The sequence below is a fragment of the Micropterus salmoides genome, unplaced genomic scaffold (genome assembly GCF_014851395.1).
Source record: "Micropterus salmoides isolate LMB-PRFRI ecotype aquatic unplaced genomic scaffold, ASM1485139v1 Ms_hic_scaffold_14, whole genome shotgun sequence".
NCBI lineage: Eukaryota > Metazoa > Chordata > Actinopteri > Centrarchiformes > Centrarchidae > Micropterus > Micropterus salmoides.
The window spans coordinates 20,683,602-20,696,811 of NW_024040485.1; the positions used below are offsets into that span (position 1 = coordinate 20,683,602).

Here is a 13,210-nt window from a genome sequence, read left to right on the forward strand (position 1 = left end):
ACTGACTGCAAAAGCACCCATCTGGCACAGTTCACCTGTTTCACCAAAATCACTTCTCTCACGCCATGTGATCCCATCAGAAGATGGTCTCTATTTACTTATTGCATCAACATAACAGTTTTCCTGTTTTTTAAGTCAAAAACAGAGTTTCCTCTTCCCTCAATGGTTTTACTATTCAGAGTTTGTATCAGTACAGTGGCAGCAGAGCTTGAGCCAAAACAGCCCATGCAGTGTCAGATGGTCACAGTCATAACACTTTTATCTACATTGGCTCACTCAACCACCTTTGCATCTCATGTTTAATTTTTCCCAGCACAATAGTTCTGTGACTCACTTTTTCTGACGACATAAAGGGAAAATATTTTAGAACATCACTGCAGTTTATTCTGCAATTTCTGTAAATCACCTTAAATGAGAAATACGGGGAAAATGTATTTCCTTTTCATTGTCTTTTATCAGTGTGGATGTAGCCTCGACTAGCGTAGTATAGACTCTGAAGGCAAACTGCCCAGGACAGAAATGTGTTGTTGTGGACCCTTTTCACAACTCAGCTTAATGTCAAAGTCCCAGAATAGAACATATGTGCAGCTTTGTTGCCTTTTTCCTGCTTTAGCGAGCATCAGGGTTAAATGTCTGACATGAACTGAATGCAGCAGCAGTGTCTGTGTGTGCAGCATGTGGGCCACACTGCAAAGAGCTACAACATTAAAATGCTGCATGATACCACATCTGTAATAATACCCTAATAATATTATAATATTTCATACTACAACAGGCTAAAAGGGGCCATTATCATGCACTCTGCGCATGCGTTGGCGTCTGTAGCCACCTGTCGGAAGCTCCGTCTTAAACCTAACTCTTATCCAGTTTTAATCCACTCTTTTTCGTTACATTTTTATATCCTTTTTATTTAACTTAAGTTTTACGTGGGTTAAGGATTTTAGCCATCCGACATGGATTTTAAGATAGATGACCGTAAAAACGCGATCAACGCTACTGATCGCAACAAAGCTCCGGTGACTATGCTGGCCGAGATAACTCTGCCCCATGAGGACTGCACACTCCTTAAGAAAGCGAACAAGAAGATTGCTGACCTTATGGAAGACATCCGACGACTTTCAGAGAAACTCAAAGAGAAAGATTCCCTGCTGACTGGCTTTATGGATGTGGCTTCAGTACAAGCCAAACAGATTGTTTCTCTTAGCGCAACCGCCAACATCCAGGACACCGTGTTTTGGGACCCCTCTAGTCTTCCCAGGCTTTCATCCTGCTCGACTCCGAAGCATCAGTCAACCTGGGCTGAAGTGGTGGTCCGTGGCTGCAAGAGAGGCTCGGATGGGGCTGCCTCTCCTCCGCACATCGGCCTCTCAAACCGCTATGCAGCCTTGTCTAACGACACTCCGGTCCATCCAGCTGATGCACCTGTGGCTTCAAGTCTCCCTGATACGGATCTCTTTCGGCGCACAGTGCCTGCCGACACTGTTGCATCTCCTCCACCGGCTACATCTCCTGCACTGGGCCGCCGGTCTGCCGCCGGGCCTGATCGGCGGCCGTCATCCCGGTCAAAAACCTCCGCTTCCCGACGTAGGATCCTGAAGGAGGCTGTGCAGAGGCCGTCTCTACCCTGCACCGTCGGGTAGCCCTTCTCTCAGGTCTGTTGCTGCTACTCCAACACAACACTCAGCTCACACACTCCATCCTCAGTCCGCACGCAGTGTTGAAGCAGATTCTGCTCAGTCCTGCTCTGGAACCACACAACCGGCATCTCCTCGTCCCCTTTTCTCCCCAACCACAATAATAATTGGTGACTCCATAACCAGAAACATCCGTTTCTTTAACGCTACCACTCACTACTTCCCCGGTGCCACCACGGCTGTCATTCTTTTTAAAAACTGCAGGACCTAATGCCATCGCTCCCGTCCTTCATCACAAGAGTGATAGTCCATGTCGGAACAAATGACACAGCTCTTCAGCAGTCTGAGCTGACAAAGTCAGATTTTAACCGTCTTTTTAACTTTTTAAAGCAGTGTGGAAAGTCCGTTTTTATCTCTGGGTCCATTCCCACAGTTGGTCGCGGTGCTGGCCGCTTCAGTAGACTCCTTGGCCTCCACGACTGCAGGGCTCATCGTGTGTGTTATGTGGATAGTTTTAATTTTTTTTTCTGGCAAAGAATGTCTCTTTTTAAGACAGACGGACTTCACCCAAACAAACGGGGCTCAGAAATGTTAGCTGCGCACATACAGCATGTGGTGCGGTCCACACGTGACTTACGTGAATGACTCATCATTCATGCAGCACACCTGGACGCACCACCGGTCACTGAACAGATCTCTGCCTCACTGCCACAAACAACTGTCTCCACCTGCTGGCATGTAAAGCCGTCTGCTCCCAGCGCTGTTCCAAAGACTTCTATTCCTGTCATCATCACGCATAGACCAGTAAACCGAAATGTGCACATCCCACACAGAAATATTAGTAATCTCTTAAGGATTAGGACAACTGCACCAACTCCAGCACCCAGAACAAACTCATTTAAAATGTCTCTCTTCAATGTGAGATCACTTTCAAGTAAGACTTTTATCTTAAATGGTTTTATCTTGTCTGCAAATCTAGATTTTATGTTTTTAACTGAATCCTGGTTGCAAATGAATGACTATAGCCAGCTAGCTGAACTGTGTCCGCCTCAATATGATTGCTTTAGTCAACCGAGGGTCAGTGGTCGTGGTGGTGGGCTAGTGAGCGTGTATAGGAAAAATTTTAAATGTCATCAAGTACGCTGTGATGAATTTAACTCCTTTGAAGTTCTCACTCTTAAAGCTGGAGGGCTGCAACCTATCATATTTGTTATAATTTATCGCCCCCCAAAACCGCCTGGAGGATTTTTATCAGAACTTCCTGAATTTTTATCTACTCTGATTTTAAATTATGACAGAATTGTTCTTTGTGGCGATTTTAATATTCATGTTGATGACCCCAACAATGTTAATGCAACTAACTTTTTAAATATGGCCACTTCTTTTAACTTCAAACAACATGTCAAAGGGGATACACATAACCGTGGTCATACACTGGACTTGGTTTTTACCCTGGGTGTCAGCATTTCCTCTGTGGAATTGGTGGACATGACCATATCTGACCACAGATGTATTGTTTTTAGCTGTGATTCGCCTGTTACTCATGCCGCCTCACCAAGCTCTGTGTGTTCTCGCATCCTTAATGAACAAAGTGTTTCAAAGTTTTGCGCATTCTTTCAGAGCCAAAGCCAACACCTGTCTGATTCCAACACCAACAATCTGATCGATCACTTCAATCATATCTGCTTGTCGTCACTAAATATTACTGCTCCTCTAAAAGGTTAGGCCTACGTCTAAAGCTAGTAAGCAACCCTGGATAAATGACAGCATTCGCAGCCTAAAAAGGGAATGCAGGAAAGCAGAGCGCGATGGAAAAAATCCAGTCTCCAAGTCCATTACCTCAGTCTGAAGGATTTATTAATTAACTACAATAACATGGTTAAGGATGCGAGAACACACCATTTTTCTGAACTCATTACTACACATAAACACAATCCCAGGTTTCTGTTTAAGACTGTGGATCAGCTGGTAAACCCAACCCCTCCTTGTGCCTCAGCTGGAAGTAATGATGACTGTGAATTGTTTTTATCTTATTTTACCAATAAGGTGGTGTCAATCAGAGCCTCTATTACCCCCGCGGCCTCTTACTCAGAGGTTCCTCACCAGCAACAAGAGAGTTTTAACCAGTTTTATCCCATCGACTTGTCTGAGCTTTTAAAAACAGTATCACAAATGAGAGTGTCCTCCAGCCCACTTGATGTAATACCTACAAAATTTTTAATGAAAGTAATAGATTCTGTTGGGCCCCATTTGATCTCTGTTTTCAACAGCTCCCTATCTACTGGTTGTGTCCCTGATTATTTTAAAACGGCTTGCGTGAACCCACTTTTAAAGAAACCTGGTTTAGATCCCTCCCTCCCACATAATTTTAGACCAATTTCAAAACTGCCTTTTATTGCAAAGATTCTAGAAAGAATTGTGTCCAAACAGCTGCTCACTGTACTGGAAAATAACAAAATATTTGAAAAGTTTCAGTCTGGTTTTAGGAAGTACCACAGCACTGAGACTGCCCTGCTTAAAGTCACCAATGACCTTTTAATGTCTGCTGATGAAGGCATGTGCTCAGTCCTTGTACTCCTGGACCTTAGCGCTGCTTTTGACACCATTGATCAGAACATCATGTTAGACAGACTGAGGCACTGGGTGGGAATCTCTGGTACTGCCCTAGAATGGTTTTCATCCTACCTGTCAAATAGGAAGTTTTGTGTGTCTGTAAACAACTATGTCTCCTCATTCTGTCCAGTTAAATATGGTGTGCCTCAGGGGTCGGTCTTAGGACCCATTTTGTTTTCCTTGTATCTGCTTCCCCTTGGACATATTATCCATAAACATGGCATTTCTTTTCATATTTATGCTGATGACACTCAAATATACTTGCCCGTCAGATCCACAGACCCTGGAATGCTGAGTTCACTTAACAACTGCCTTTGTGAAGTTAAAAAATGGATGTCAAATAATTTCCTCCAGCTGAACTCAGACAAAACAGAAATCCTGGTCATCGGGTCTCAGCAGATGGCAAATCAAATACTGCCATCTGCTGGTTCCCTAGTAAATCACATTAAGCCTGTGGCAAAGAACCTTGGTGTTTGGTTTGATAGTAATTTAAATTTGAGCAGCACACCACAAAGCTTGTTCAATCATGTTTTTATCAACTTAGAAATATAGCAAAATTTGATCTATGTTAACTTTTAAGGACACCGAGACCATTTTACACGCCTTCATCTCATCATGCCTGGATTATTGCAACTGCCTTTTCACCTGTTTAACCCAAAAATCTATTGATCAACTCCAGACTGTCCAGAACTCAGCTGCCCGGCTTTTCACCAGAACAAAGAAATATGACCACATTACTCCTATTTAGCTTCATTACACTGGCTCCCAGTATGTTTTAGAATTGACTTTAAAATTCTATTGATCACTTTTAAAGCTCTTCATGGCCTCTCGCCTTGTTATATTTCTGACCTTTTAGTCCCATACGCACCAGCACGTACCTTGAGATCCTCGGGCAGAGGTCTGTTGTCTGTTCCAGAGTCTCGACTGAAAACTAAAGGGGACAGAGCGTTTGCTGTCAGGGCCCCGAGGCTCTGGAACAGCCTGCCTGAGGAAATCAGGTCAGCTGAGTCAGTGAACTCTTTTAAGTCCCTTCTTAAAACATACTTTTATAGGAGAGCCTTTCCCGATCTTATTTGACTTTATTTTATCCCTTTTATTTTATTGTATTTTACTAATTTTATATTAATTTTTCATGCTCTTATCTTGTTTTTTTGTATTATTCTTTACACTTGTTAAAGCACTTTGTAACTTGTTTTTGAAAAGTGCTCTACAAATAAGGATTATTATTATTATTATTATTATTATTATTATTATTATTATTATTATTATCCATAATGAGTAATCAATAAGTATACAATAAATACTACAAGAGTGCACACAGCAGTGCAGATCTCTACCAGGCCTGGTATCACCAAGTGGCATATGAATAACACAACCATTAAGTCATATTGCATGTTATCACAATGCTTTTATTGATTTTCGAGAGTCAAATGAAAGTTATCAATATTTGTATGATTACAGTGAAAATACATTGTTGAACTAAGCAGGTACACATGTATGTGATTATTACGATAGATTCTTATACAATATAGCTATATATAGCTAGTTATTTCCGCCTGGTATTTTCTAGATGCAAAGCCTCTCTATGAGATGACATTCACTCACTCATAGATCACGATTAACTAGGCATGCTCCAAAACGTTGTTTGTAGTCACGTGAGTGCGAGTTACGCCCAGAATTCAGAATGAGGCAGAATGGAAGAGATGGAGGAAAAAACGTGCTGTGCTGGTTATTGTTTACTTATTGTGTAGTCACCGGTCAACATGTGTGTGAAATCTGGACTGAATCCTTAAATTATGGTTAAAAACCTGTTTTGAGATCACAATGACTTTTGACCTTTTAGTCAAAAGTGTCAACTTTTTGGTGCCCGACCAACTGTGAAATATGGTCACAATCTCCCCTTCTGTCTGTGAGATATGGTGTTGCATAATGGCCAAAAAAAGTGATTTTCCAGAACACAGTGAAATTGACCTTTGACCTTTTGGGTAAAAAGGTCATCACTTCATTGTTGTATCCCATTAAACATCTGTGTAAAATGTTGTCATAATTGCTGTATCAATTCTTCAGTTATGGCCAAATACCTGTTTGTCTTGGTCATTTTTAAGGCCACAGTGACCTTTGACCTTTCAGTCAAAAGTGTCACTAATTCAACCCGACCAACTGTGAAATCCTGTCATCAATTCTTCAAAAAAACATATTTTGTGAGGTCACAGTGACCATGACCTCTGACAACCCATTACATAAAAAATATGTTTATAAGTTTGAATTGTGCCCTGAATAACACATATGATGTTTATCAATTTAAAAGATTATTTTTGGGGTCAAGAAAGGTGCAGTTTGTTGTAAAAGACATAGCAAGCCAGCAAATAAGTTATTACTTACTAGTCCAACAGCAAGAAGGCCAACTCGACATCTGTCCTGCATCCTTTCAGCTCTTTCAGCTCACGGCAATTAGTAAAAGCCAGTCCAATAGTTACTCCTGTCTGGTCTCTTGCTCGGTAACTCTCTCTTTTTCTCTTCAGTAAGGTGCCTTACAGCCATTGTGATGAAATTTGATGATTTTTGATGATTGAGTGTGTTTTAGATAGGAAATCGTTTAACTCCCATTCAGGAAATATTGATCATTCATATTCTTGCTTTATAACTGCATGATGAAATAATACAAGCATCAGAGAAAGATGGGCACTGCTTGGATGCTGTCAGGAAGTAATGACAGTAAAGTGTTTGATGAGAAGCTGTATAACACGGGTCAGTAATTAGGTTCTACAGTGGGACTGTTTTTTCAGTGTTGTTCAATGGTGGGCCAATATGGTTTTACAGGCACGGTGGAGACACAGCTCTATATGTTTTCCGTGGTTTTCTTGTTGGCTGTTTATTGAGTTTTTTAGTTATTTTAATAATAGATTTATAAAACTGGTTGTTTTATTTGTTATTTTATTTGATCTATTTGTTAGTGAGGGCTAACAGAGATACAGCAGCTTTTGTTAATATACATTTTTTTTATCAACACTCACTAAACTGTGAAGTGTTTCATTTATGATTGAATGAAAGTACTGTTGTTGTTTTTGCCTTTGAAATTTATTTTTATCAGCACCTATTTGTATTTTAGATGTAAATCATTTAATATAATTAGATGTTACAAGATTGTGTTTTTTGGGATTTACACAAGGCTTGTATTTGCAATATATATGTAATATGTTACCTGTAATATATTTAAATACAATAGCCTATATACGCAAAAGTGTCAATGCAAATTATAAAATGGTAAAACTTGAGTTTTTCATTGGGGGGCCAAATATTTTTGTTGGAGGACCAGATTTGTACCCAAGTACATTTTACCTGGCGAAATCTGTTCTGACTGCACCTTTGGACTGAAGTGTTAATTAGCCTGTGTTGGCTTATTGCCATGTCCTCAGGTCCAAAACTCATTTAAATCACAGTCCTCTGCTGTTTAGCCTTATCAAAGCTGAGCTCCTGAGGCCTTCATCACATACAGTATTCATGTCAGTGTTTGACAGGAAAACCAGATAAAACTTCTGCTTTTAGACATGAGGTAGGTGTGTGTGTGTGTGTGTGTGTGTGTGGGGGGGGGTGGGGGGTGGGTGTGGGTGTGTGCTTGGGTTTGGTAAGGAGAATCTCTGGTCCTGGTTAAGACTGCGAGTGTTGGATCCATCCCAGACAGGATCGTGAGTTACAGGGCAGTATCATTACACTGTCTGTCTGGTATTGATTTCTCAAACATCAGTCCCCTGTGTTTTTAGATACGGTGAGCTGGACCAGATGAGTCTGATCCCACTTTGTGCAGTAGAAATATGAAGCCTGTAACCACATCAAGCCTCACTAATGTCTGCTTCTTCCCTCTGTGGTGCCCTGCAGTTTTGACTTTTAGACTTTGAGCACATCGATATCCCCCTGACTGAGTATTGGAGTGTGAGCTGTATTTACAGCTGCAGGAGCTGATGAGTAGTGCATTAGCTGTTTACTTTCTGAAGTGGAAACTGCACACTTGACAATTGGGAGAACTTACAGCCAAAATACTTTACAGCCCAATTTTCCTCGCCAGGCCCTCCCCTCTGCAGATTAAACGCTCCCTCAGACACAATTAAAATGTTGAAAATGTGTCAACCCCAGTTCAATCATCAGGGTGTTTTGCATCTTACTGCAGTTCTGACTGTTTTTTTTTAAGTGTCAGATGTATTGTAGATGTATTTTAGATGACTTTGACATGTATATTTTAGTAAGCATTATTAAAAAATCATCAGCCGGGTTGTTTTTGGACACAAAATGAGTCTTGGGCCTAGTTCTCAAGCAAGGAATGGTGAAGGCAAAGAAACACGAGGAATGTTTTGCAGACATGTTTCAAATTCACTTGGCTTTTATTCACATTTCATATGTGTTGACGTCTCAACTGCACCGTCTGTCCATACATTCTACTACTTTTCTGAATAGTCCTTTTCTCCCCATCCTAAGTGATAAAAACAGGAGGTAAGAACACCACCATCACAAATAATAATAATAATAATAATAATATAATAATAATAAAAGCAGCATTGAAGAAAAAACTTTTGATTTCTCTCTCCCTTCATCACCAGCATCTCTGTATTACATTTACCTGAATGTAACCATCAGTTAAAAAAAGAAACATAGAACTAGCTTGTGATAAATAATCATCATCATCCTACCATCATCATCGTTGTCATCCTACTATCATCAGATTCAGACTCCATACTCACAATAATATTAATAATAATAATAATGTAGGATACAAACTCAGAAGTAAAAAAAAAAAAAGTGACTCAAGCCTTTTTTAGGAAAGAAAACATGATTGGTCTACAGTGTGTGCGTGTATTTGTTTGTGTAGTTGTGCATTGGTCATCTGGATCCTGTTCTAAGCCAAACTGCCCTAGCGCTGCAGTAGCAGTAATGTTCCTACATCCCCCTCCAGCCTTTATAGTAGATCCAGTGAGACTAGATCCGCTCTGGTCCTGTTTGTTTGTTTGTTTGTGGTCATTAAGACAGTTGTGCGGAGAGCAGACAGATGCTGTCTGGTACCAGTGAGCTACAGCAGGTTGCTACAACAGCAGATGAGGGTCTTCTTACTGCCAACAGCACGTTAGCACTAGTTTCACTGTGATGGGCCGCGACCTACAGCTCACATTCACACTCACACACTCCATGGCTTTGTATGAAATACTTTGGTCCCGACTGACATCATAATACATAATTTAGCGTCCTATGAGTAATGGTTCTCAGAGCAACTTAACACTGCTTCAAACCGTAAGCAGTTTTGTCCTGTTTGTTTATTTATTAAAGCCCCTTTCAGACAATGCAGCGACTGCAATCCTACTAAGTCGGACCCAGTAACGTTTCCATAACACCTCCCACGCAGCTTAACTGAATATCATGACATTAACATAAAGGCTGCAGCAGCACAAAGCATGCACATTAAAAGATTAAATGCATGTTTTGTTCTCTAGTATTTTGAGGCCAGGACCACGTATTTACCATTTCTTATGCACAATTAAAATAAAATCAGTCTAGAAGACATTAAAACGTTGTTGAGAAGATTGTTCTCATGACAGATCATGCTATAAAAAGGATTTTTATTTCCTCTTGCAGTGTGGTACGTTAACGATTCAGGCCATCCTTATTTTTTAAAGTTTCATTCAGGCTAACTGCATGGGTAAAATGATGCATAGCCTTTGTATATAAAAATGCTTTATATAAAGTAAAGTAATAGTAAAGTAAAAGTCATGTCATTCTGTACTTGGACATCATAGTATAAAATATGCAGCACAATAAAATAAATGTAATAAAATAAACTAATAAATGATCATTGGGAAATGGTGAAGCGCTTATCTCACGCTGACTGGTCATTAATTAACTTAAAACAACAAAATACATTTTAAAATAACAAAACCGCTCCAGCTGCTAAATACTGTACAAGCATTGTAAATACAGCCAAAACAACCTCTCTTTTTTTTTATTATTATTTTTTTACAAAAACTGATAAACACTTTTTTATTCCACGTCTGAAAGGGTTTAATTCTCATCTAATGTCTGCATGAATCCAGGAGATAAGTTTGGCATGCTTATTTCTATTACAAAACTTTGCACTCTGCAGCCATGTTTTAATTTACTATGTACGCAATGTGAGCTTTTGGTCGGGCCCCGAGTCAGTCAGATATAAAACACAGTTAGTGCTAAAATACTCTTGGACATCTAGGCTCTGTAGCCTGCGCTAGTGGAGACCATGAATACATACTGTCCATATAACAGCAATGATATGGTAACTGACTGTGCGTCAGAAAGGCCTCCAGGGATAGGGATTAGTGTGCTTTCTCTGCGCAGTTTGCATTCTCATCACTAGGTGGCGGTGGTCGTCTTATCACTGTGTCTGTCACCTCTTAACCACAATGTGCCATCACAGGATGGGTTTTCTTTCTGGATGAGTGAAACACTGATGGGATACCATCATTAATAATTTATTTCAAGTCAAAAACAAATGAAAAAGCAGCTGGAAATCCAAAAGAAGCTGGTGCTGTCCTATTCTTTGTTTGAAAGCCTGGACCTCCTTCGTCAGTTCATCCACCATCTTTCTCCCCATCCTTTTATGAATGCATCTTTTGTAGAGCTATGACCCTCTCACTGTGGACATTCTTCCATCCATCATCCACCTTTTTGAATTCTTCAATTTCTTTTATCCATCTATCTATCTTTAGACTCTCCAGTGGTCTGGTCTGCACCCCTGTACTCCCAGTTGGCTCTGCTGGTGTCAGTCACTGGTATTGGAGGTAATTTTTCAGGGACTGGGGCAGAGGGAGGGTCTCTATCTCTTGAAGCCGCTCCCGACCCAGCGCCAGGCGGGCCGCACGCCGACACAGGTCCATCAGAGGAAGAGGCTCGGCTGGAGGAGAGGGACAGAGAGAGACAGATTAAGTTAGGAGGGGATAATGTAAGCCTGTGCGGAAAATGCTACAGAAAATGTCTGCATTCCTTAAAAGTGTGACTTCTGATGCGTTGCACGTTGAGTGTGGGTTTGTCTATGTTTATGCTTGCACCTCGGCCTATATATCCTAATATTTGTCATGCATGAATACATGAAAGAAGTAGAGGGGTAGAAGGGTGATGATGAACACCTTTAAATATTTAAACCTCCTCTCTCACACTCACACACACACACATACAGAGTATATTTGTCTTATATTTGTCACTATACTGTGAACTCCTGGTCAACCTTTTCTTTGACCTTCATCTTCACATCAGGGTTAAGGAGGTAACAGATACAGGAGGGCTGCGGTCTGAGCTGCAGGACACACGTGCCACAGAGGAGAGGAAGCGGAAGGGTGGCGCTTTAGAAGAAACCTCTCTGAATCATGTTGTTGTCTAATAGTCCACAGTCATATGAATGTGATAGACCTATACAATGTATTTAGAGAACTCACAAAAGACTAATATAAAAACAAAAGCATTTAGGTAGGCTCCTCTTATTTGTTGCAATTGTTGCTTTTTCCAGGTAAATTAACAAAATTAACATTAATTCCAGAAACGCTTTCCGTCTTGTTAAGCAAGTTTTTGTACTCAAGGTCATTTCAAGTCATTTGAGGGGAAAGAAACATCATTCAAGTTTATTTTTCAAACTCTAAAATGTCCCACGTAGGCCAAATCTTAAGGCACAATTCTTTAGTGACCAAATGTAAGGGATCAATATGTTGTTTTAAGAAGTTTTTTTTTTTACTGAAATATCAATATCAATTTGTCCAATATCAGCCGGGCTCTTTTCTCCACTTCAAAACAGGAAATGCTCATGCGCTAAAACTGTTTTTTTCCCCAGCAAGGATGCGTAATGGTGTGAATCACCGATAAATGTGACTAATGTTGACCATTACTGATTTCACTGGCTCAGTTGCTGTGTACCGCTCCTCAGATTATTCCTGTTATCGTTTATGTTTCACTTGGCAACAAAGTCAGATACTAAGCCTTGCTTATCACAAGTAGAGAAGAAGAAGATATGGCTGAAATCTAGTGGTAAAATGTCCATGATGTTGTTCTGGCGTATCTGGTATGATTTGTTCATATGCTGGAACAAAAGTCTAACATCCAGTTTTCTACCATCAAACCCAGTAAACAAAGAATAAATATCCACAAACTGCAAACATAAACTCACTCGTTTAATGCCAATTATCTACTCTATGTCCTTCTCCCTTCATTGAGTGTTAACAACTTGGCCTCATAGCTTCCTGCACATGGATTTTATAATGTCATCAGTTTCAATTAATAGTAATGACTACGTCTGATTGGCCTAATTACGCCACACAGCAGAGTGGGAGGGAGAAGAGGGACACGTTACCAAAATGATTTCCATGATCCAACAACTCAGCCACCCCTCCTTGAACCCTTCCACCTGGGGAAACACTAACACAGTCAGGCACAGGCTCCATGCACACATGGCCTTCTGAACTGCACTCTATATGCAAAAGCCTTAGAACCTAGTGACCCCCACCAACACAAAGGCACCCAATCATCAGTACACCAACTGGAAGAAAATGCAGGGAAGTGGGGCAGAACAACAACAAAGGACGTAATTCAGATGGAAAACAGGAGGGATGAAAAAGACAGATTCAAAGTCGAACAGGAGCAGAGATGAAGGTTCTAGAAGAGGGGAAAAAATGTAAGAAAATTTAGATTCACTTTATGTGAGGTTGCAGAAAAAGAACACCTGTATGTGGAGGTTAGTAATTAGTAGTGCGTATCTTATTTTGGAGGTGTTAAGTGCTTTGCGAGGATCCTGAGTGACATCAGAGCACAGCTAGTCTATTAGTCTGTCTCTCCCTGCTGTTCTTGTTTAGGAAGAACTAGACACCACCATCACCCGCTGCAATCCTGGACGTCCTCTACCACCTGCGTCTGTAACTGCACCGCTGTGTGTGTGTGTGTGTGTGTGTGTGTGTGTGTGTGTGTGT

General features: G+C 40.7%; 1 protein-coding gene across 6 annotated transcripts in view; it reads right to left on the bottom strand.

Annotated features, from left to right (window-relative positions):
• Positions 1-8,602: 8,602 nt before the first annotated feature.
• LOC119902216 (SPRY domain-containing SOCS box protein 4-like) overlaps positions 8,603-13,210 on the bottom strand; it is an 82,652-nt gene continuing 78,044 nt past the window's right edge. For all 6 annotated transcript variants that reach the window (XM_038718244.1, XM_038718248.1, XM_038718243.1 and 3 more), the window contains exon 3: positions 8,603-11,154. In XM_038718244.1, the coding sequence (XP_038574172.1) occupies positions 11,027-11,154 (128 nt within the window). In that variant the 3' untranslated portion in view covers positions 8,603-11,026. The remainder of the gene's footprint in view (positions 11,155-13,210) is intronic.